General features: G+C 39.2%; 1 protein-coding gene across 1 annotated transcript; it reads left to right on the forward strand.

Annotated features, from left to right (window-relative positions):
- The first annotated feature begins 401 nt into the window (after nt 1-401).
- On the forward strand, nt 402-26,052 carry LOC148358443 (zinc finger FYVE domain-containing protein 1). The gene is made up of 12 exons (XM_088344904.1): nt 402-605; nt 5,949-6,230; nt 7,740-7,962; nt 8,893-9,110; nt 9,213-9,319; nt 15,978-16,086; nt 16,198-16,295; nt 16,362-16,479; nt 18,864-19,034; nt 21,039-21,231; nt 23,786-23,884; nt 25,138-26,052. The coding sequence occupies exons 1-12, from the start codon at nt 489-491 to the stop codon at nt 25,368-25,370; spliced, it is 1,968 nt and encodes a 655-aa protein (XP_088201030.1). The 5' UTR covers nt 402-488; the 3' UTR covers nt 25,371-26,052.
- Nucleotides 26,053-26,413: the final 361 nt, after the last annotated feature.

Genomic DNA, 26,413 nt, shown 5'->3' on the forward strand with positions numbered 1-26,413 from the left:
ATCTTGACTCGAGGCGTCTGCTTTATTTTGAAAAGCATATAAGTCATTGTGCATAAATAAACCGCTTTAACGATCGCATTACATTTCCGTTTTGGTAAAAGTTCGCCACTTCCGGTTGCAAACAAGCACATGTCATTGTTGTTGTTGAGACGGATTGTGATTGGCGCGTCAAATAGAGTACACGATACCAATCTACCGCTTTTTAATGTCAAAAGGTGGGTGCAGTATGTATGACAGTGTGTACACCATGCACGAAATAATACTGAAATGATATCTCAAATGTAATTGCTGCAGTTCAACCTTTCAGCCGCGTAGAAGCGCTCACGTACCACTAAGCAAAACCACGTACAGCGTCATATTGCGCGTCTCCATTAGCCCCTCCCCTTTTCGCTCCACGCGCTGTTGTTTTGGTTGTCACCAGTAGTCTGGGCGTCAACTTTTCTTTTCTTCCTCCTTCCTCGTGAAAATGTTTTAACTCACCCAAAACGATGTCAGAAGTCCTCATGACATCCATGGAGGATATTTTACTGTCTCCAATGCACTCAGAAGAGAGTTCCGCCGGTGACCGCAGCTTCCTCTTGGTGGATGACCAGGAAAACCTGCAGGTGAACTTAGCTAACGATCGCTAACAATTAGCTGCTAGCAAAAAAACTGAAGTCAAAACAACCCTGGATGATATGGTTATTATAACATCGTAATGTCGTTTATATGACTGCCACCATTGTTGCCGCTAGCCTTTCTATTTGCGAGTGTCGCTGTCATGCTTAAATGTTTGTGGGTAATGCAGTTGATGGAAAGTTGAAATAACGACTTTGTTCTGAGTCATCCAGCCTTAATGAACCCATAAACCGTTCTTACTAGTAACAACTGTTACACATTTCACTTTTTAGTTTATTGGTTAAACTAAAACTGCATTTATTCCCTTAAACGGACCGTTTTTGACTGGTAAGAATTTGTGACTTTTTATTTAGGCGCAACACACACGAAGAGCAGCATAAACGATCCATCCATCGTATAAACCTCACATTGTTTATTTGCTGTTGCTACTGTCAATAAAACTGTTCAAACCAAACCAAAACATAAAAGGGGATTGACTTTAATGATGAAATCAGAGATATCAAACAAGAACTAAACGTTTTGGTGGAAATAAAGAGCAAATGCATCATACTAAGAAGCAAAGAAAGAGAATTAGAAGAAGGGGAAAAATGTACGCACTATTTTTCTTTTTTCAATTATGAGCAAAAGTGAGGGGCTTTTTAAACAACCCGAAAAGTCAAGCAATGACCCGGTTCTGTACTTCCGGAAGCTAAAACTTGTACCAATCACTTGATACCAGTGTCCTTTAACTTGCCACCAACACATCTTTTTATCCGGGACTTTTTGAAGAAATTTGATTTAGAAACACAAGAATGTCACACAAAACTACAGGGCCCTTATTGCTATTATGCAGGAGCGAGCAACCGTGAGTCCTGTGCGGGGGCTTGCGTTTGGCGAGCCTACAACGGTCTGGAGCAATGTGAATCATCCTGCCCTCCCAAACAGACTACGGGACCTGAGGTTCTCTCAGAGCCGTCATGCACCACCGCGGGATGTCAGTGATTTCGACCTGCCCTCGACCTGGCTGTGGCGCCCAGGAGTTGGTGAGGCACCTTTTTTGGGAGTGCAGCGCTGCCGAGGACCTGTGGGCAATAGCCGGACTTGCCAGCAGGGAAGGTCCCTGACGCACAGTACGTGCTTTACGGGGTGAGTCGGTCGAAAAGGTCACAGAACGACTTTGCCAAGGACTGGCTCACTCTCGCCGCCATCAAAGACGCCATCTGGACCTCCAGAAACCTGCTGGTAAGGAGGTGCAGGCAGATCCCCCCGTGTCTGTGCTCCGAATGGCTGCAGATACCATACAATCTGCGAGTGGCAAGCCTAGGACGCAGCCATAAAGAAGAATCGCCTGCACCCACCCGGAGGAGGGAACCAGAGCTCCACTGCAGGGGTCCCGGCAGCAACGGCCTGGTTATTCGGGTGGTTGTGGAAGGTAGAAGCAAGAAGGGAGAGGACCCATCTGAGCATCCCGGGCAGAGGACTGGAGGATGCTGATTGGGAGTGTGGGAAGAAATCCCACTTGAGAAGACGGAGCTATGCCCCTGCACAATAGTATTGCCCTTTACACATTGGTTAACCGCTGTTAAAAGTGTCGATAAAACCTCATTTTGTTGAAATATGATATAATGAAATTGTGAATGTGTTTGCTGTTAAAAATGTCGACAAAAATTGTTCAAACGTCATATTGTTAGAAAATGATATAACGAAATTGTGAATATGCTTAATTGCTGTTAAAAGTGTCGACAAAAATTGTTCAAACCTCACATTGTTTATTTGCTGTTAAAAGTGTCAATAAAATTGTTCAAACCAAAAAAAAACATCTGCACTGTTTATCCTCAGTAGGGTCGCGGGGGTGCTGGAGCACATCCCAGCTATCTTCAGGCAGTGAGCAGGGGACACCCTGAACTGGTGGCCAGGCAGTTGCAGGGCACACAGGGACAGACATTCGCTCATTCACACCTAGGGACAATTGGAACCGGGCATAAACTATTAATTATATACCTGTCAACCTCCATGGCTCCATGCCCTTGCAAAATGTACTATTTTTCCTTACAAAATAATCTTACACCATATTTTTTTTTCAAACGTGTTTATTTATGTAGTTTAACATGTTAAATTGTACATGTGTTTCATTATATTATATATATATATTGTTAATTAACATTTTGTTGCGAGATACCGAGTTGCTCAACATGAATGAGGTTTATTATAAAAAAAGTTCAAACATTAAGTAGCTCCGACGTTCACCGTAAAAGCAAAAATACATGCAAATATAATTAAGTAGAATAATACATTTTCTTATTCAAATTATGAATTCATTTTCTGCATTAAATTATTGTTGGTAATATACTGATTAAAGGGATGATCACAAACCTGTCTTTTTTCACTTTCTCCTTTTAGGCTTCATTTTTTTCTTAACTTCTTTATTCAAAAATAATGATTCGTAATATAAAGCAAGTGAGCCGTTTGAGAGCCGGCTTTAATGAGTTGAGCCGAAAAAGCCAGTTCTCTAAAAAGAGACAGACTTCCTTTCACTACATAACTACCACGTGAAATCCGAGGCGGCAGATGCATGCGCACAGTAGCATTGAACCGCTCGCTTCGTTTGCAACGAAATAAAACTCAATACAGAGATAGAGGCTACCGCGGCAAACTCGTTTGACTTGATTGATTTGCCGTTTCGTGATAGTCGGTGTTAACCGGATGGTACCCATCATTGACAAATTTGCATTTTTCCGTACAGATTTTCTTGTACGTCGTACACGTCTTAAAATACATAATAAACGTACTTTGTATGGCAAAAACGTACAGGTTGACAGGTATGGAATTATCAAAAGAAAAACATAATTTTTTTAAAAACAAACTCATGTACAATACACAAATACAGTATTTGGGGGCACAAGATCTTTGACGGGCCTACCAGAGATAGTTCGATTTTGTCTTGGGTCAATAATGTTACTATTGGCTGTTCAAATGATAGGAGGTGTAAGGCAATGCTTTAGTGAATAATAAGTGTAGTGTTTTTCAACCAGTGTGCAGGGTCACATTAGTGTGCTGCAGGAAATCGTCCACTTTTATCTTAAAAAGCATGCCATAATTCAGAATAGTAGCTTTTTTTCCAGTGATCAGCAGATAACTATAACATTCGCCCATCTAAATAGGTTGCAGCAGATTACTATTTTTGTGTATACTAATCTGCTCATGGGGTACTCTAGAGAACTACATTTGAAAACTCGTTTTTTTTTTTGATTTTCAAGAACCTGTATAATCTTGCTCTGCAAAAACAATAAGACAAATCAAATAAAGTAAACATCTTGCTCATAATTATTTTAATTTTAATGATTTTCTTATTAAAATGAATTATTATGTCTATATACGTAGCTACTTATCTGAATTTTCTGCAGGCCTTTATGTAGTGTATTTATAGTATATATTGCAATGCTGAAACCGGAGGATTCGACGATTTGAAATTAGATGGTAGCTGTAAAAGATTACCCAATTTTTAAGTACCGTCTTTTCCGCACTATAAGGCGCACCTAAAAGTCTTAATTTTTTTCAAAAGCTGACCATGCGCCTTATAACACAGTGCGCCTTATATATGGCTCAATATTAAATTCGCAAGGTCTCGCAACTTACTCAACGGCCGCCGACTCGATTTTACCCCGAACGTGGAGTAGTCCGCGGTGTATGCTGGGATTTATATACCGGCGTTTCATTGGCTAACCAATGTGTCAATCATCATTTGAATCGATCACTATTGGTTGAAGTTATTCGGAGCCTCGGATTGGCTAGATGGCCAAAACAAACCCTACAATCGGCCGAGTTTAGCAATGGCGTAGCAAGTCCGCGGTGTATGCTGGGATTTATATACCGGCGTTTCATTGGCTAACCAATGTGTCAATCATCATTTGAATCGATCACTATTGGCTGAAGTTATTCGGAGCCCCGGATTGGCTAGATGGCCAAAACAAACCCTGCAATCGGCCGAGTTTAGCAATGGTGTAGCAAGTCCGCGGTGTATGCTGGGATTTATATACCGGCGTTTCATTGGCTAACCAATGTGTCAATCATCATTTGAATCGATCACTATTGGCTGAAGTTATTCGGAGCCTCGGATTGGCTAGATGCTCAAAACAAACCCTTCAATCGGCCGAGTTTAGCAATGGCGTAGCAAGCTTGCTACAGTACGCCATAAAGAAACGTGTTTCATTAGTCTGTATTTGTAAATATTCTACTCTCCTGGATTTACTACACTCACGGTTGTAAGAAGACCATGATTGCGTATCATTATTGAACGTGAGAACTTAGGTGAGTTATGCGGCTTTATATTTTCCCGGTATCTTGTTGTAGAACGATCTTGATGTTGCTGTGATGAGTTGAGTGAATTAAACTCAATTCCAAGTGTTTATTGTCATATGCACAGTAAAGTTGTGACCGAAAAAGAAAATAGAAACACAGAAATGTTTGGCATTTCTTGAATCCCAAGACTTCTACCTTCCGAATGATATTTGAAATGACGCATTTAAGTGACATCGTACAGACACCGCATCCGCACGTGTCTACGACACGTATTTGCTTCTTTGCAAGCTTTGGGAATGTTAAGGGGGTAATCAGTTGGACTGAATCATCTGACTGTTTTGTCGACGTTCCCATTGTAGCGCCTTATAATCCGGTGCGCCTTATCTATGGAAGATATTGGACCAAAAACTATTTTTTGGGGGTGCGCCCTATAACCCGGTGCGCCCTATAGTGCGGAAAATACGGTAAGTTGCCAACTGATTAGGTTTTGTCATGGATCATTTACATCACGCTAACTATATAAAAGTATGAATTCCACATGGGCTAAATTCCAGTTTTGATTATGGACTAAACCTAAAAAATAAACCAGCATTTTTTAGTACACATGGTGTCTTTAAAGGTTTTAATTTGCATGGCTAAGTTGTTCAAAAATTGATGTAGGGCTTGTTTTTAGATGTCATGTATCGATTAGTAAGAAAAATATTTTTGTTCTGCGTTTTTTCTAGACTTCTTCTGAAAAAGTGATCCAGTTTTCAGTTGTTTTACTTTGAAACAAAAGGATTGATTGGAAGGTTCCGATTGTATGTCAGATTCAAAAAAACTTTTGTGGTTTGATGCTAACCACAAGTGTTTCAAGAGTGTTTGATTCAACAAGAGATTCAGTTTTTTTTTTTTACAAACAAATAAAGAATACAGTACTGTTAAAAATTCTTGTCATTAAATTGAAATTACAAAATGTAATGTTAATGGTAAAAATTCTATTTTAATAAAGTTCTGTTTACAATTAACAATCCTCTCCCATTATAATGTGGAAGTCTCTGTTTTCCCTCAAGGTCCACAGTGAGTCGGATTTTGTGGAGAGACTCAACTGTGCAGATGTGGCCGGCGTCAAAGTCGTCTCCATCTTTGGCTACACAGGGGACGGCAAGTCACACACCTTGAACCAGATTTTGTTCAATGGCGAAAATGTGTTTTTTACATCCAAGTCCTCCAGCTCCTGTACGGTGGGTGTTTGGGCCGCTTATGAGCCCTCCCTAAGCTTGATTGCTCTGGATACAGAGGGCTTGTTCGGAGCAGCTACCAATCAGAACCAGAGAATGAGGCTTCTGCTAAAGGTAACGGATTTCTTTAGTTTACTTTATGTTTAGCACAATGAGAAACATATTGTTCAAATCACGGGTCTTAAGCTCAATTTACTTGAGGGACGCCAGAGGTAGGTAAGTTCACCATAGGTTTTCTAAAAGCAAAGCTCTGATAAAATAATTTTGCTGTTCTTAAATATGTTTTATTATTTGTCTATACAAAATAGAGCTACAAATACCAAAACAACATTAGGAATTAACAAGAAAATCAATCAGTCAGAGATAAATTATAACGCAACAACAGTAAATATAGAAGACTTGAGAAACCAAATATGTATGAAGAAACATGTTAATATTACTATTTAAGTTCAAATGTGTGAAATAACAGTCTTTGACCATTAACTTTCTCGACATTAATTGAACTTTTAACGTAAACTGTTCTGAACAAAAATAATTTATTGTAAAATTGTATTTTATCTGCACCTTTTAAGGGACTTTGGGTTACTGTATAGTCGCTCCGGAGTATAAGTCGAACCAGCCAGAAAATGTATAATTAGGAAGGAAAAAACAGTCGCATCTGCATTTCGGGGGGACATTTATTTTATAAAATCCAAACACCAAAAACATTCCAGTCATCCTAAAAGGCAACTTAAAGTAAAATAAAATAGAGAACAACAGGCTAAATAAGTATAGGGTATACTAATGTTACGTTGACATGCCCGGTAATGTCAGTAATGATGTAACATATTTATAGTTAATTAGATAACTCTAGCATAAAGAACATGCCTACCAAATTATCAAATTTAATCACTAAATCTAATCAATTCCTCTTCTTTGGTGTCACTTTTACCAGTAGATAGGTCCTGGAGGTGGACAATGTGCCGCTTTCTTCCGCTTTTATGTCACGGCAAAGGTTTAAATGATCAACACAGGCTTAGAGCTGTTTAGTGTAAAAATAATATTTGAAAAGACATACCAGCAATACAACTTTAAAACTCAATGATGAAATCATGTTTTCATAATTTCACTTGTAAGTCTCACTGGAGTATAAGTATCACCCCCGGCCAAACTATGGAAAAAGAAAAACGTGACTTATAGTCCGGAAAATACAGTATACACTTGTATCTTGATATGTTTCGTGGTAACTGCATCAAGATACATGAGGTCTCATGTTATATTGATTTTAGTACCGTTTTGATCAATTTTGTATCTATCAATGCTTTGAACCCGTCCCTATTGTCAACAGTATCCCCGGTACATATCATGTGCAGTTCTGCTGCAAGACTACCAATGAACCTTGTCAAAAAAATGGTCAGTTTTTTAATTATTCAAGATATTTGTTGCAGGTCATTAAAGTGACACAACTCGTAGGAGAGTGTCGGCTTCGTAGTGTATTGTGATGCACATTCATTGTATACCCGGTTGCTAACCTTTCAAATAAATGTCTACTCAACTGTATTTATGAGGAGACAAATGGTTTTAATTAGTATGGTTATTGATTAATTGAATAGTTCCTTGCATCTCAACTCCGTACTCTCCTAGGTCCTGGCAGTGTCAGATATAGTAATCTACCGAACGCGAGCAGAGCGTCTGCACAACAACATTTTCCAGTTCCTGAGCAGCGCGTCAGGAGCCTATTTGAAACACTTCACCGCTGAGCTGAGGGCCTTGTCAAGCCGCTGCGGTCTGGACGTGCCTCTCTCAAGTCTTGGACCGGCTGTTATAGTCTTTCAGGAAACCACACACACGCAACTGCTTGGCCATGGTAAGCTATTAGTTAATCGGTAATGCTTCTCAAATTGCAAAGGTGCTCCTTATTTTGATCCCTGACATCCTGTATATGTTTATGTGTACAGTTACATCGTTACATTCAAGACTAATTCGTTCCCGGATATTGCTCATAGCTACGATTTCTTGTATCTCGAGCGAATTTTCCCAATAAGAAATAACTGAAAACCAATTAATCCGTTCCCGCTGTACCAAAAGTATCCAAATTAACCCTAAATATATATGGATGGGAGGATGAGCTTGAAGAGGTCCTCCTCCGTGGTAAAAAGTGGCAGAAAACAAAGCTCTATTAAGATAAATAAAGTGAAGTGTAACTTACTTTTGGAAAATAAGCTTCAAGAGGTCCTCCTCTGTGTGAGAGATGGCTGAAAAAAAGCGATCCAACCATTTTCTCAACCGCATCAGGCTTTCTTATACCACTTTCATTTCAAAAGAAATGGCTCACCTCTTTTTTACACATTACACCAACAATTTTGAATGGATGCACGTATTAAACAATAAAAATGTCAAAGTTCTTAGCGCTCTGGAGATTCAGTACAGTATGTTTATACACGAACTCGGAAGTAGAAGCCGGATTTCTTCTTACAGCAATATCCGGATATTTTTCGACATCCCCCAAAAAAGTGTTCGTATCTACCGTTTTTCGTAAGTCAAATGGTCGTAAGTAGGGGAGCGTCTATATATATACAATTAAATACATAAATCTGCCATTTTTTCCCTCTGGTTTGGCCCCAATGCATTTCTTTTCAACCTTATGCGGCCCGCCACTTAAAAATTTTGCCCACCCCTGTCATAGGACATACTCTTGCAAAGAAAAGTTTAAAGTGGACTTCACTTTTCACCTTTTATCTATGAAAGAGCTACCTGTATTTACTCATTGTTTGCACTGACACTATGTGTGGTAAAGGTTCAAAGGTAGCCAGCCACGCCGACACGCTACTCCAGAAGCGGTTTCATGACCTGGGCTTGGAAAACAATGCCTACAGTTCAGTCCAGTACATCGGCACCCAAACTGTCACGCCTCCCACCGACTTCAGCCAACTGCGGGAGGCTCTCAGGCAGCAAGTGAAAAACACTCAAACACGTTCGCCCCGCCACCCTGGAATAGTGTTTCACGCCTTGGAAGTAAGTAGTGCATATTGGTATAGAAGTACACTGCCATCAGACACAAGCAGTACTGCTGGCTCAAACATGATTCATTTATCGGAAAAATGTTTGCGCACTCAGGCCCTCAGTAAACGCTTCTGTGGTGAGTTACGAGATGACAAGCTGAATCTGGATACTTTCTTCAGAGACGAGTACTTCACCTGCTCTGCTGTTTGCCTGAGTTGCAAGTCAGTAACAAAACCATTTCAACACACTCCCTTTGTTGCGGTAGCTGAGCAGAACAGTTGACACATACGGATAGAAAAAAATTAACAAGTCCCACATAAGTGCCATTTTTAGAAAAACAATAAAATCAAATAAGGCAAAGATAAATCCTTTCCCAAAACTTTGTACCATGTTGTTAAGGATATTAAGATCCAGATTACAGGTTTAAATACTATCACGATATAAACTTCAGTTAACCACATTTATTTATTTACTTATTCACAATCTTGTGTTAAACTGCTACTATCGCTGTACTATGGTTACTATGTACAACCTTTTATTACACTGTTGTTTTAACTTAGTAGTACAAGCACTACCTTGTAAATATATTCTTTAGTCCATTTTTTTCCTCTTTTATGTCTTTATTACGTGTTTATCTGGAAGTGCCATGTCTAATTTTAATGCAAACAATGGTCAATACATTGTTATCAAAGACAAATCAATAAAATCTGGGAGATATAAATATCAACAACCAAAGAAAAATTGCACAGGAATGTAAACTTTTGTTCAAAACTAACAATATTTAGGTTTTGTATATATTACAGTCCTGGAGATAAGATCTTAAGCCTTAAATGTCAATTGTTATGTTCAGGTTCGGGGTGGGCATCCCTCTCGCTGCTTTTCTTTTTTTTCATTTTCATCCACCCATCATTGTTATTTGTGTCGCACAGAGAATGATGGATTCAGTCCCCCTCTCGCACAGCGCCGCCTACATCTGCGTTTCGTGGCTAGTTTTTGCTTAAACGCACAAATGCTTTGTTAATTTAAAACTTAACTGCAAAATGGCCAAAACATTTTCAATTAATATGAACTGGAATGGTAAACTAACCACCAGAGCATCTTTAAAGTGCGTAAATCTCTTGCTAAATGTGCTGCTTTTAATATTGTAACAATGACAATGACATTATTGTGGCATTTTTAACATCACTCATTCATATCGTAATGTGTCTAACCAGTAAAACCCAATTCCCCCAAAATACTTTAGAATAGGCAATGTCTTGTTCAGTTAAAGATAATTAAAATATACCAAAAAATAGTGATGTGTGTCCAATAAGATATATTTTTAATCCGAGAATGCATTTAAAATTCAATCTGTTATTTATCAGATGAACTTTAAGTAGTGACAGTGGTGGTGCACTGGCTCTCAGTTATCACCAAAACAAGGTGTTCACACAGATTTTTTTTAAGTGCATTACTTCCTTGGCTTTGCACCAGTACTCTTACAAATGTATTTTAACACTAAGGGAAGTGTCTGAAACTCATGACAAAAAGTTACCGGACACCAGGGCAGGCAACTTTTCAGAGTTGTCTGCCCTGGTGTCCGGTAACTTTTTCACAACTTGAAACACAATAAATGGTAAATGGTCTGCATTTATATAGCGCTTTTCAAGTCAATGAAGACTTCCCAAAGCGCTTTACAATGTGTTTCACACTTACCCATTCACACTCACAGACTATTAGCGGCCGTGCAGCCATGCAAGGTGCCAACCTGCTTATTGGGGGCATTAGGGATTCAGTGTCTTGCCCAAGGACACTTCGATATATAACACGGAGAAGCCGGTAATCGAACCTGCGATCTCTTAAACCCCAGACGAGTGCTCTACCTCCTGAGCTAATGCCACAATAAGACGACTAATGGCAAAAAAAACCCATTGTTGTAAAGTATTAAGGATTGATGATCATAATATATGACAGAACAGCAGTTTAAAATTTAGTTTATTATAAATCTACTTAAAACATTCATTGCATGTTTTCCATCTGCCATCAGTATGTACCTGTATTTACTCATCTTCATTCATGTAATGTTTGCATTGTGTCGTCTGCTACAAGCCACGTGAACTCCTCTTTCCACAATGCTTTTAATGTAATGTTTATGTTTTGTGGCGGCATAAAATTTGTTAGCTTCTTTTTAATTTTTCTTCTAGGGCTGAGGTTTTGGCTTGATTCGTAACCACTTATCCATTTTTCTTGTGTTCTCTGTGCGTCTACTTTGGAAAATGATATGCAAATGCACGACCTTATAATGCTCGGTAAAGTCCGGAAGCAGGACGTTATTCGATGCGGGCTTCTGATTGTCTGCCGAGTATGCAAATTGCCAAACGAACCAAAATTCCAAAATTTGCAAACCGAACGAAGATTTTGAAATGGGAATAAAGCAAACATTTGATTGGAATTTTTTTTTTTTTTCCCCTTGAAAAAGTTGTCGGCCACCCGGGCGGAGACGTTTGGTAAGTTGTACGCCCAACTTAAAGGATGCACGCCCCGGGCGTCCGCGCAGACGTTATTTCAGACCCTGCTAAAGGTAGAGTAAGAACAAAACTGCTAGTTTTTTTCAGTTTTTAATTTAAAAGAAAAAACATCCTAATTGCTTTGGTCCCAAGAAGAGTCTAATTAGGGACAGGTTTATTGAGCTAGTTCAAGAGAATGAATTCTCAAACTGAAGTACAGTGAGCATAAAAAATAGTTTATTAACAAGAGAATTCAGTGCAATTGGCTGAAATTTATGTCACACCTTAACTTGTTCAACAGACACTTGACTGAAATGTTGATTTTTTTTCTTGTTTTCAAAACGCTGCTCATAAAGGCATTTTTGTATTTAAATTTGGCCTTGCACCTGTGTAAGCGGGGATTTTGCTATGCGCTGATATACTATGCCAAGTTGCCCTAAGCTTAGATAAGTGTTTATTTTTTTTATCCTCCCCTCATTAAAAAGCATATGCCTGTGTCTGTGACTCTTTGTCCACACGTGGGGAGTGTGTGTTTTCTTAAAATCCGACCTTGAGTATAGATAAAGTTTTATAATTGACCATCTGTTTAAATGTGGGAACCTGAACCCGACTTTGTTCCATCATGAAACATTCTCCATTATCCTTCCTTTATCATTTCCTTTGGCCTTGATGTTTACTGGTCCTATTAAAAAAACAACCAACAGAGCGGTCTCACACTTGTATGTACGCATTTTAGAGATTGTGTTTCACACTTTGAATAGGTACGGATTTTGACAATTGATCTTAATTTAGGAAATTGAATATAGAATCACAACTGCCACATGTGAATGAAAAAGAAACTTATGCATCAGCGAACTTTGTGCACTTGTATGAATTTAAATTTAGTGCCGTATATTAGACACAGAGGCTGAAATCATGAAGTTCTGTTTTTTTAGGGTAAGAACAAATGTATAGAAATACTGTCGGGGAACCTCACATTTTGCTAGCAACAAATAACCTGAGAAAATCAATAAGTATTCCTGGTTCGATTTCTAAGTATCTACATTTAGAACAGTTCACAATGCTTTCTTTTAAAGTACAATGTTTCAAATGAACTGGATGATTTATTTTTGCCTTTACTAAGCACAACCTCACATTACTCATAAGTTTTCAGCAATTATGAAACAAAAAAACCTTTTTACTATGCTTGCAAATTTGGCGAAATCTCTTGAAATATATGTGACTAGGTGGTTTAAAAGTTAGATTTTTTAAAACTAACCGATTTCCCAAATTGTTTCATATAGGTTTATTGTCCTTAGAAGAATCTATTTCATAACCGATTACCCTATTTTCCGGACTATAAAGCACACCTAAAAACAAAAATCAGATATATTATTTAATTTTCTGATATTTTTTAATTCAATAAATGTATACAGATGTACAGATGGGTGCCTGGAATCCTTGAAAATGCTTGAACTTAAGTGTTTTCAAGGATTAAAAAGTGCTTTAATCATAGGTAAAATGCTTGTAAATGCTTGAAATTGTCACCATGTTTTCAAACAAGTCTTCTTAAAAAAGATTGAGACAGTTCTCTCTGGTGGTTTTGCTTCGTCATTACATTTCTTTGGCCTTAGTTTGTACGGCATTGCCCTACAAGGCGTCATCGCCCAAGAGGACAGGCGTATGCTACACCTAAACAGGGCACTATGAAATGTGTGTTAGTGCAAGGATTACCTATTAATTATGAACATACATTGTTATTGGAAGAACTTGGCGCAGCTGAAAATGTAATTTACATATTACTGTATTTTTTACCCGACACCTACAGTATATGATGAGAGATTAGTCATAAAACAAATATATTCGCAATCTACTCGAGATCTAAGGATCATTTATTATTATTTGTCTTAATACATCCATGTGCAAAACTAAAAACCGCATGTGTATACAGTACTGTATTGCAGATATATTATACCTGTATAATATACATGATTCACACCAGATTATTTTTAGTGGTACTGAAGAAATTGGAAAATTGCCTTTGAAAGTTTTTAAAACATGCTTGAATTTGGCTATGAAAAACTTTAATTTTAGTCCAGTGTGCATTGTATTTTCAGGGTTCGCCTTAAATCAGGTGCTCCCTATAGTTATATAGGGAAGTACGTTAATTGTTTAAAATTTCCAGTGTTTTGTAAATAGCCTTGAATTAGCCACCTGGAAGATTAACTAATAACTGGCTAGGAAAGCGAGCTCTGTTGTGGGCAAAGAGCTGGACAGCCTAACAACAGTAGCCGAGAGACGGGCACTGGAAAAGCTACGGTCAATCATGGACAATCCATCGCATCCACTACACAGCATTATCTCCAGACAGAAGAGCAGTTTCAGCGACAGACTGCTGTCACTGTCTTGTACTACGGACAGACTGAAGAGATCTTTTCTTCCTCATGCCATGAGGCTCTTTAACTCTACCCAGCAGAGTAAAAGCCCACATTAAACCACACCACCTACATTGCATATTACCGAATTTTATTGCAATATGTATTCTGTGTAGCACTATTTAGATATTCTATATAACACGCTACAGTGGGCATTTGCACGTCACACTGGGTATTTAGATAGATAGATAGATAGATAGATAGATACTTTATTCATCCCCGAAGGGAAATTCACATTTCCAGCAGCATCCCTGAGCTGAGAACAATACAATGATAAAGCCAAAAGAAAACATTATACAAATACCCAGTGTGAAGTGCAAATGCCCACTTTAGCATGTTATATAGATTAACTAAATAGTGCTACACAGAACACATAATGCAGTAAGATCCAATGTAGGTGGTGTGGTTTAATGTGGGCCTTTACTCTGCCGGGTGGAGTTAAAGAGCCTCATGGCATGAGGAAGAAAAGATCTCTTCAGTCTGTCCGTAGTACAAGACAGTGACAGCAGTCTGTCACTGAAACTGCTCTTCTGTCCGGAGATAATGCTGTGAAGCGGATGCGATGGATTGTCCATGATTGACCTCAGCTTTTTCAGTGCCTGTCTCTCAGCTGCTGTTGTTAGGCTGTCCAGCTCTTTGCCCACAACAGAGCTCGCTTTCCTAGCCAGTTTATTGAGACGAGAGGCATCCTTCTTCTTGACGCTGCCTCCCCAACACGCTGCCGCATAGAAGAGGGCGCTTGCCACTACTGTCTCATAGAATATTTTCAGGAGCTTTTTGCAGATGTTGAAGGAGGCCAGCCTTCTGAGGAAGTAAAGTCGGCTTTGCCCTTTCCTACATAGAGCTTCTGTGTTGGCAGTCCAGTCCAGTTTGTTGTCCAGCTGCACACCCAGGTATTTGTAGGTCTGGACAAATTCTACACATTCTCCCTTGATGGTTACAGGAACCGGGTGAGTTCTGGTTCTCCTGAAGTCCACCACCATCTCTCTGGTCTTGGTGGTGTTTAGGTGCAGGTGGTTTGCGTCGCTCCATCGGACAAAGTCCTGAATCAATTTCCTGTACTCCTCCTCCTGCCCGTTTCTGATACATCCCACGATCGCAGTGTCATCGGCAAACTTTTGCACATGGCAGGACTCAGAGTTGTACTTAAAGTCTGATGTATATAGAATGAATAGGAACGGAGAGAGAACGGTCCCCTGCGGAGATCCTGTGCTGCTAACCACGGTGTCCGATGTACAGCCCCCCTGTTTCACATACTGCGGTCTGCCTGTCAGGTAGTCAGTAATCCATTCTACAAGGTGTGAGCCAACTCCCATCTCTGTCAATTTCCTACTCAGTAGCAGAGGCTGTATGGTATTGAAGGCACTAGAGAAGTCCAAAAATGTAATCCTTACAGCCCCCTTCGCCCTATCCAGGTGAGAGAGGGATCGGTGTAACATGTATAATATAGCATCCTCCACTCCCACCTTCTCCTGGTAAGCAAATTGCAGTGGGTCGATGGCGTGACGGACCTGTAGCCTCAGGTGGTGCAGCAGCAGCCGCTCCATGGTCTTCATCACATGTGATGTCAGGGCGACTGGCCTGAAGTCGTTGAGTTCCTCTGGTCTTGATTTCTTTGGGACTGGGATGATGCAGGATGTTTTCCACAGCTGAGGGACCCTCCCCTGTTCAAGGCTCAGGTTGAAGATGCGCTGTAGAGGGTCTCCCAGCTCAGACGCACAGGCTTTCAGCAGTCGGGGGGATATTCCATCCGGACCAGCTGCCTTGCTGGTTCGTAGCCTTCTCAGCTCCCCACACACCTGGGCTGAAGTTATTTGTATATTGTATTCTTTTTGCTTTATTATTGTATTGTTCTCAGCTCAGGGATGCTGCTGGAAATGTGAATTTCCCTCCGGGGATGAATAAAGTATCTATCTATCTATCTATAAGCGATTTTTTATTTTTTTGTCTAAACCGTTGATGTTTTGTTTGGCCTCCAGTGTTCGCTGCAAAAATGGAATGAACCATCTGCGGGACAAGGTCCCTCATTCGGGAGATGGATTATGTCAGTATTCACACCAGTTCAACAACAAAGTCCTTATCTGTAAGGTATAATAAGCTCCTGATATTCATATTTTTAGCCAAGGGTCTTAGCATCTTGTTTTGATTGTTTGAAAATGTTGACATTTAAATCAGTTTCCTATCTCATTCTCTCATCAGAGGTGCTATGAGGGTGGAAGAGAGGTGATAGTTGTGCCCAAAACATCAGCGTCTTCCGACAACCCATGGTTTGGACTTGCCAAGTTTGCCTGGTCGGGGTAAGTCTTTGTGTTTTCTGCTTTTGATTCCTTGTGTAATGGTTTACTGGTCTCCTTCTCACTCAGTTATGTGTTAGAGTGTGCAAGCTGTGGAGTCATCTACCGTAGCAGACAGTACTGGGTTGGTAATCAGGACCCCGAAAGCAGCGTGGTGCGTTCGGAGGTCAAACATGTGTGGGAGGGGGTAAGTACCACGTTTTTCCTTTTTTAAAGGCAAGATAGGATTTTAAAAATAAAAATTTCAATCATTTTATAGTTTTTACTTCTATAAAAGTTTACTAGACCCAATTGAACAATCCATCTCAGGTTGTTTGCAAAAGTTCATAGAACAGGAGTCTGGAAACTCTTTGACCCAAAGAGCCATGAAATCAAATATTTACATCTTCTTCACGTCGTATATTTTAAGACTTCATTCCACAAAGACGCCAAATCTAATCTCCAGAAGCTAATTCTTTAGTACATGATGTTTGATGATTTTATAAAATCCCACATTTACTCCAGATCATTTAGGCTCATTTTGTCGTATTTGTCGTGAATCCCGGTGTCAAAACGAGATGTGAGCTGAGTTCTTTTGTATAAGTGTCACATCATATTGCAAATTAAAAGCATACGGATGTTTTTTATTTCAGCTATGTAACGTAGTCGCGGTCCTAACTTTGGGAATCGAGTTTTAATTATTCATCCTCTATTCCATTTTTCAGATGTGAATCTCTGACATTTGTCTTAAAATTCCTCACACACATTAATGATTATTCATCATTTTTTCATAACTTGTGCAAACTACTTGCTTGATAAAATGTCTAGGAAATGGTAGAAGGCGGACAACACACATCTGTATTATGATGTATCTCCATGGCAAACAATCTTAATGACATTTCTTCTTTACAACCTTAAAGATAGAGAAGCGCTACAGCGCTTCTGCCCCTTGTGGTAAACGCCCAATGTTGCACACAGTGCGAAATGCATTAAAAAGTGAATTATTTTGTTCGAGCCAGAAGTATTCATGAAAAGAGCCACGCCTTGTTCGCGACCCATATGTTCATGATCCCTGACTTAGAATCATCTGTGTCAAGACACCCAATAAAACTCAAGACAAAAGTTCACACAGTTGTGAAGTGATGGAGAAACCAATTCCTCGCAAAACACTGAATTCATCTGAAGCACTTGTGTTTTTGAAGCTTCTGACATAAACTAGCATGGTGAGTCATGACACTGGTTTGTCAATTAGCAAATATTGGCATTGCAATTTTAAAAGCATTCAGTGGTTTGAAGCGTTTGATACAGTTGAGTTGATTATGCCACTACATGTCCCATCTGATCGATTAAAATATATTGCATTACCTTTCAACTAAACAGAAAAGGGTCACTTGTCAGTTTTACAATATATAAAAAAGCGAGAGACCCATGGATCGTGATTATTTCACATATTTTAATTTAAAAACAAAATAATGTGCATCTATCTATTTATAGCTTTTATTTCAAACAGAGATGAACAAACTGTTTGAACGACAATAAATACACACACATATACACACATCAGAGCTCAACCAACTGTTTGAATGATAAAAGTAAAAGAAAATTCTTAAATATATTTCAGCAAAGGGCGGCACGGCAGATGAGTGTTTAGCGTGTCCGCGGCACAGTTCTTAGGTCATGGGATAAAATCCAGCTACCAACCGTCCTGTGCGGAGTTTGTATGTTCTCCCTGTGCTTGCGCGGGTTTTTTCGGGGCACTCCGGTTTCCTCCCACATTCCAAAATTATGGTTAGGTTAATTGGCCGGTCGAAATTGTCCCTAGGTGTGAATGAGCAAGTGAGTTGTCTGTCCCTGTGTGCCCTGCGACTGACTGGCAACCAGTTCAAGGTGTCCCCTTGCCCACTGCCCGAAGACAGCTGGGATGGGCTCTAGCACCCCTGCGACCCTACTGAGGATAAGCGGTACAGATAATGGATGGATGGATCTACAGAGATCCCTCGCTACTTTGCGCTTCAGGTATCGCTGGATCACTTTCGTGGGGAAAAAAATCTTAATAAAAAAAGGTATGGGAAAAAAATAATGAATCCAAACAAATTAAAAAAAGATCTGATTAAAAAAAAAAAAACACAACAATGGCTGCTTCCCGCACCATGAGGAATGTCTTGAGCAGCCCAAAAAAAAACAAGAAACAATGAACGTTTCCCACACCGACACATCACCGCTCTCGCGAAATTCCTTGCTGTGTCTGTTGTCCCTGTGAGTCTGTCTGCTGCAGCCTATTGCACAGACTTCCACTGTGTGCGTGACAATACTGATACCAGATCCTAAATCACTGGCAAAAAATAACTCTTTCGTTCCGAAATTTTGAGAAGGCTTGTTTTATTCATATTTGAAAAGGCCTTAAATGGGATCAAATTAATTAAAAAAATTCAAATCTTTACAGAATTTGCACAAGTCTGAAAAATAGCATATGTACCTAAAATAGATGACATATAACACCGTAGTGGGCAGTACTAGTTGGTAGTCAGAGATGCAATTTTTAGTCAATATTTTGCAAACGCCTGTAAATCCTGACTTTTTGTCCCATTCCAGTCGGACACGTTCCTCACCAACCACCACAACGCAGCCCAAAGGGTCCTGGATGGGATGAACAACATGATCCAGTCAGTGTCTGAATACAGCACAGGCCCCACCAAAGCTGTCACTGCTTGGCTCACTGATCAGGTGGCGCCGCCCTACTGGAAACCCAACACGGAGATTACAGTAAGGACACGCAACCATTGACATATAATAATAATAATAATAATAATAATATTGTACATGAGAGTATTTTTATCGTAAAATGTTCAAAGTCAATACGGTACAAATGAAAAATGTAAAAAGCACTGCAGCGTCTATGTATGACCATACTCAATTTTGCTCTTTTTCGGTGTCCCAAAAAAATCAGTGCATACCAATTAACATATGAAGCCCCAACCACCATTTCAGCAGGTTGACATGTACCTTTTCACATTCGGTATTCCTTTTTTTCCTTTGCTTGTTTGTCTTTTGACATCTATGTCATCGTGCATGCCTCCTAGTAGTAAAAACACGTAAATCATTGGGGAAAAAAACAATATTAATTCGAAAAAAACTGGAAAAATAACTGATCATATACAATAATTGTGCCTTTTTTTTTAAAAGGAACAGTGTGTATTATTTAGTGCCTTCTAGTGGTAAACTCCCCCCTTGATTTGTTACAAAACAGTATTGATTAAAACATGAACTATTGTTTATACATGCCTTTTTTTTCCAATTATTCGTAAGTTGAGATATTTGCATTTATTTTACATAACTCAAGGCTCTCCTACTGTGAGCTGACATGACTGTACTTGCTGCTAAGGGTAGTGTGTTCCCCTCCAAGAAAGAAATTATTAGGGTCACTTTCGACTCTTCATAGTTTGTATTTATCCTCGTGCATCATTGCACTCATTTTCGGTTGCACTGCGCTGTACGGCGAAATCGAGTGTTTAAATATTTCAGTTTCCATTTAAATCAAACCTTGAGCACAGTCTAAATTGATTTCTGGGTCCCCACGGACCATTGAAGGTCTTAAAAGGCATTGATTTTCTAATTCTGGAATAAAGGCCTTGATTGGCATTAAAATCCAATTTTCGAAAGTCTTAAAAATGTGAACACATAAGGTTTATTTTTGTCTTAACTAAAAAGATTAAGTAACATTTATCATTGGTCTTTTTTATTAATTAACTTAATTTACTTTAATAATTTACTTTAGTGGCAACATGGCGTGACCACAATAACAAAACGGTGATGTGGTTTCAGTCGAGCCTTTCAGGACAGACACGTGTCTTAGGTTTACCCACAATGCACATAGCAACTTTAGAGAGAGATATTTATTTTGGACCATGGGAAAGTGTAAATTTAATGAGAAGTGGCTATCCAGCAAATGTTTTTTGCAATGACAAACAGCTGGGCCAGGTAATGTGTACAAGGCACCATGTACTGTTTGCAAGGAATATTTGTCTTTTTTGTTTTGTGTGTTTCGATTGTTGTTGTTTTTTTGTCGATTTGGTCTTGAATGTGATTTTAAAAGGCACTAAAAACGTCTTTAAAAGATTCTACTTGCCTCAAGCTGGAAGAAATCTGCAATTTTTTCAATTCCCCTGCAGTGCAGAATATTATAATCATTCTGCAATGAAAATGGTCATGAATCGTTTCTTGTACATGATTCAATTGTTTGTTTGTTTGTACATGATTCAAATTGAATCGTTTATCCGGCGCCGTCACGAATGGCAGCCACTCCAGCAGCTCCCGTGTTATTTTCGATTGTTCTCAGTTATTTTCGATTGTTCTCAGCTTAGGGATGCTGCTGGAAAAGTGAATTTCCCTTCGGGGATGAATAAAGTATCTATCTATCTATCTATCTATCTATCTATGTATTCCGAAATTATCTTTATAAATGTCCACTAAGACCACCTGATCATGTGTCATTAGGATTTGATTTTTAACTGGCATGATGTTTAGTGGTTAACTGAGCCTTTTCAACCTCCAATAATTATAACAAGTAACAACGTAGTTATATGTTATTTTAGAAATGCATATCAAACTTGTAGCCCCTTGTGCTTATGTTCCTATCAACTTTAAAAAGGTTGGCGATGCCTGCTGTAGACTGTTTAGCAGGGACTCCAATTTGTCAACTACTGATTTTGATGATTTATTTGAACTCGGCTTGGGAAGGTATAAACTTGTCTTCCTCATGTTTGTTAGGATTGTCACGGCTGTCAGAGAGTGTTTGAGGAGGCGGAGCGAAAGCACCACTGTCGGTCATGCGGCGAGGGATTTTGCCACATGTGCTCCAGCCACAGGATGCCAGTCCCCGAGAGGGGCTGGGGAAGCAGTCCCGTCAGAGTGTGTTTGGCCTGCTATCGTCAGGGAGGACCGGCACAAACCAATAGTCAAGGTGAGATGTCAACCTTTCCAAGAACTGTACAGCGCCCCCTCAACATAAGCGATACGAGAGATACAAGAAATTCAAGATGCGAGACGTCTTTCCAGCAAAAATCTTGCTCGGCATCAATGTTCCCTCTAAGCTGCGCGCGTGCGCAATCCGCACATTCTCAGCGCACAAGAAAATCTATCCAGTGCAATTTTCCCATTAAGCTGCGTGTGTGCGCAATTGCTCACTACCCAGAGCGTTTTCGCGCACAAGAAAATCTAGCTAGCTCACAAAAATCAGGGCTCGTAATTGCTAATTAAAATGCGAATTAAGTCAAAGGTATAGTGCATGAAGGTAAAAATACACAGGTTCCCTTGACGTTGTGTTCTAAAAGCGGTATTTGGAAGTCGAGGTCGAAGTAGAACCAAGTTGAGTAAAGTCAGTAGAGTTTGTCAAGAACCGGCTTCTTCGGCTCGGTTCACTAAAAAGACCCGGCTCTTTTTCGAGTCCCAAACGGCTCTTCAGGTTGTTTTTGCTTCTTTAATCCCTACACGACCAAATATTATCTAAGATTATGCACAAATTGACTTAAAGGAAGGGGGAGGCAATAGAACAAAAAATTAAAAAATACCAAAATGAAAAAGGAGTGAAAAGTTGAGAAAAAGAAACAAAAGGAAGAGGAAAAAGAAGGAAAAATTCAGAAAAAAAGATAAGAACGAAACAAAGGAAAAAAAGTAAATAGAGAACAAAAAGAAAAAAGTAACAGCTAGGAATAAATAAACACAATGAGATTGTTTTTTAAAGGAATAAAAAAAATAGAAAAAAAAGGGAAAAAGAAGAAAAAGTTTGTGTTGCATTTAAATAGTTTCCAATTATACCAAGTCAATCTTGTTGCCAACATTGTACCACTAAAAAATGTGATTAAATACAGTTGTGTATCGTGCACCCGACTAAATAAGCCCCCCAAAATGTTAGTATTATGCGACAAAAGATACCAGGAAAAAAAAGAAATGGAAATCTCGTGAAAGAATTGGTGTAAAAACAAATGACGTTTGTAGGCCGTACAACCTTTGTAATAATACATTAGTCAATTCATTCAAAAGTGAAACCTTTTTTTTTTTTGCATTGTCGGAAACTCAGCAAAATGTAACGTGATGTCAAGTTTTGGACATGTTTGATAATGGATTAGTTGCCACACTTGGGATTGCTGTTGCTCACCGACTTTTTGTGAACGCTCAGACCCGTGGAAAATTAGAGGGAACATTGCTCGGCATACAAGAATTTCCAAATTACATGAGGTTCTAGACACTACCACTAGAGACTGCTCAACGCTAGCACTAGCATGTGCCATATAGACCTGATCCCATGCGCTTGAGTTTCTTTTCTTTGATCACTTTGCGTTTCATGTTCTCCCTCACTCCACCACAACACATTCAGCTGTGTTAGCAACTGCCGACTTCCTCCATTGTAAATGCTTATCATAAACTTACATTTTATTCCATTTATATCATCTTATTTACAGGGTTGGGTAGGGTTACTTTAACTTGATTACTTTCAATTACTTTTGGATTACTCCAATACCAAATTTGATAATAAAAGACAAAAGAAACTAAATATGAATAAAATTACTAAATTTTGTGCAGGCTTGGGGAGTAACGTAACACATGGAACGGCAAAAATGATGTTGGCAAGTTGTTTGGGTTTATTTCTATTTTGTTTCTGTCGCATTTTATGTTAGTTTTGCCGGAGATCAAAGAGATCAAAGCCAGGAGAGAAAGCTTACCACGTGTTGTGAGTTGAAATATGTCCACTTGATGTTACCAAAGCCAGGTGCCCCTCACAAATATGCTGTAGTTGTATTTCTCTCTCTTTCTCTCTCTTTGTCTCTCTGTCTCTCTCTCTGTCTCGCTCTCTGTCTTTCTTTGTTCTTGTTTGTTTCTTTCTACCCTTCTCCTTCTCTTTTCTCTCCTCTCTTTTAAGTCAAGTCATGTTTATTTGTATAGCCCTTAATCACAAATAGTCTCAAAGGGCTGCACAAATCAAAAACTATTGCAAACTACAGACTTCAGATTTCTCTTTTTTCTCCTGTCTCATTGTTTCTCTTTTTATCTCTTTTGTTTTTCAAGTTCTCTCTCTTATTTCTTTCTCTCTTTTTTTCTCCCTCCTCAATCTACTAGTCCGGCCCCCAAGAGAATATTTGTTCTATCGTGTGGCCCCCAAGTTAAAATGATTTTTACACCCCTGCTTTAGGGGGTCGCTAGCTGTGACGGGCCCATTATTAGCAACTAGCATTAGCAGCTTCTTTTATTTTCAACATTCCATCATTGTGTCAGCCCTCTGTTCATATGACTTTCTCATCCCTCAATCATTGTTTGCATGTGTTTTAGAGCTATTTAGCATCAACTTTCATGATCTTGGGAGGCTGGGAACGGATTAATTGGTTTTCAGTTATTTCTAATGAGGAAAATCCGTTTGAGATGCGAGGAATAATAGATTCGAGCTCAATCCGGGAACGAATTGATCTCGTGTGTAGAGTAGATACTGTATTTCCTATTTATCTATTACCGTTTTTGTTTAGTGTGCAAAGCAGAGCCTCGTGGTCTCATCGCTCGCAGGGTGGCGGAGGTGGCCCAGTCCACCGTGGATATCGTCAGCACCGCCGTAGACTACCCACTCTGTGAGTTTCTTGCAAATACATTCACAATTGAAAAAAGTATTGTTTTCCTATTTCCTTTATTAATTTATCTGTGTACTAGTTTGTTTGCGATTCTTTTTGGGGTATTTTTAAAAACTGCCTATGTACGTACTTATTGTACTCATTGTTGAGTACAGAGCGCACCTGATTAAACAAGATTCCAGCGGATCCTTGAAAAATCTTAAAAGGCATTAAATTAATTATGCTAAAAAGTAAGGCTTTAATTGGCATAAAACTTCTTAAATTCGATTTTAAAAAGTCTTAAAAATGTAAACAAATAGTAATAGTTATCATTTGTCGACATCCAGGGAGTACAAAGGTTTTTATGATGCTACAATCAAAATTGGTCATGGACTTGGACTACCAGAGCGATTATGAAAACAAGTGCATATTTACAACTATGCCGAAAGAAAATACAAATGAAGGTTGCGTTGGGTAAAATGTTACTGTTGAGAATAGTGCCAGATTGCGACGCAGACCTGTTTTTTGTGCTGTTGTCATTGGTAGTTTTCACAGCGATTGACCAATTTGCGTTCCCTTGTCATTATTCCTCGAGAATGAAAGGAAACTACAGCAACTTGACAATGCCTCAGATGACACAAAAAGAAATGAGAAGTGTCTTTCATAACTAGATTCTACTGCTGTTCAATCTGGACGTATACATAAAGGATCTGATTGGTGCGGGAAAAGGTTAAAATATCATAAGTACATAATCAATATTGATTAAGTACTGTCAAACACCCCATTTTGCTTGGTTTATGGCAAAATATGAGACCATTGTGGAAAGGGGCAGCCTGCCGTTTTCCTCCGTCCCCTGCACACTTAAGGAATTTAGCGACAAAGTTTAAAAATTATCAAACATGATTGATACACACCGCCATCGGCTCTGCGTTGTTTTCCTCCAAAAAGTGCGCACGCACACCTGACTGATTTACTATATCGGAAGTTGTGAATAACCGTACGTGTAAAACAAAATGGCGACTGGCTTGATCGGGTGCTGGTGTTCTTCAGATGATGTCACTGCTCAGGATGAAAAAGACAAGACATACTGTCTTCAAAATCATTAACTCGGAAAATAGTTGTAACATCCTGATGAAATGTACATATTAGATAATAGGCAAAAAATTAGGAATACCTTTAAAGCCTCAGTGTTTAACATATGACAAAATATAGCGGCATGTTGTCTGGAATTTGCGGCACTTAGGTTCTTACTCACTTACCTTCTTCCTTAATAGGCTTTGTGAAGGGTGTGGCTCGACCAGACTACTGGGTCCCAGACCAAGAGATCATCCAGTGCCACCAGTGCTCCAAAGTCTTCACTCAAATCATGTCCAAGCATCACTGCCGAGCTTGTGGCCAGGGGGTGTGCGGCCCCTGCTCCACACACTTGAGACCCGTGCCCTCGAGGGGGTGGGACCACCCCGTGCGAGTGTGCGATAAATGCAATGCCTGCAACGATAATCTTTAAAGTACGGCTCTGAAATCTTCAACTAAGCCAAATGACAATCTGCTGCTCTGAAGAAATTCTGGTTATCAGGGGGGACCTTTTTTAATCAGGTCTCTTTCGCTTCTACCATTCTGCTTGATGTAGTAGCAACACTGACTTGAGATCGAACATTGCCTTCACTGCAGATTAAGCCAAATTCAGCCGTCTTCGAAATATCATGGCAATGGCTTCCAGTGCAGAGTCACCTGTAGAGAAAAGTGGAGAACAAAAGAATCAGTTAATCTTCTGTGATAACTTCTTGAAAACATGGCATTAACATGATATAAATCGTTGAAGTGGAAAATTTCCTGGCGTGAACATGTTTGGTTGTCATTGGAAGGAAGTGAACATTTTAGTCATTTTTGACAGTGGCAGTGCATTGTCCTTGCAATGAATGCTTGAGCTAACCCATTAGGAGCACTAATGTGACGCTTTTAAGAATATCTAAGTACAAATTCACATTGTAATCGTATGCACCACTGGCATTGCAAAGTGATAAAGACATTCAGAGGATGCGAACCCTCAGTTTCGGCAAAGACCGGATTCCTTGTTGGAGTGGAAGTATCTCTACTTACCCAAATTATCTTTGGAAAGTTTGTGTTTACAGATTGTTTTCAATAAATAAGGCAAAGTTGTCTCACAAAAAACAATGCTGGTACTATTTTTTTCTCATTATATCATGCATTACAGTGGGGCAAGTAAGTATTTGGTCAACCACTAATTTTGCATGTTCTCTAACTTGAGATTATTAGAGAGGCCTGTAATTGTCTAGATGGGTAAACCTCAAACACGAGAGACAGAATGTGGGGGGAAAAAAACAAAATTACTTTTTTAAAGAATGTATTTGCAAATCTTGATGGAAAATATGTATTTGGTCAATAGCAAAATTGAATCTTATTTTATGTATCCATTGTTAGCAAAACGTTTTCTGTAACTCTTAGCAAGCTTTTCACTCACTGTTGCTGGTATTTTAGCCTACCCCTCAATTCATATCTCCTCTAGAGCAGTGATGTTTTGAGGCTGTC

Source organism: Urocampus carinirostris, chromosome 10, assembly GCF_059441175.1.
Source record: "Urocampus carinirostris isolate Australia breed hairy pipefish chromosome 10, RoL_Ucar_1.0, whole genome shotgun sequence".
Lineage (NCBI taxonomy): Eukaryota > Metazoa > Chordata > Actinopteri > Syngnathiformes > Syngnathidae > Urocampus > Urocampus carinirostris.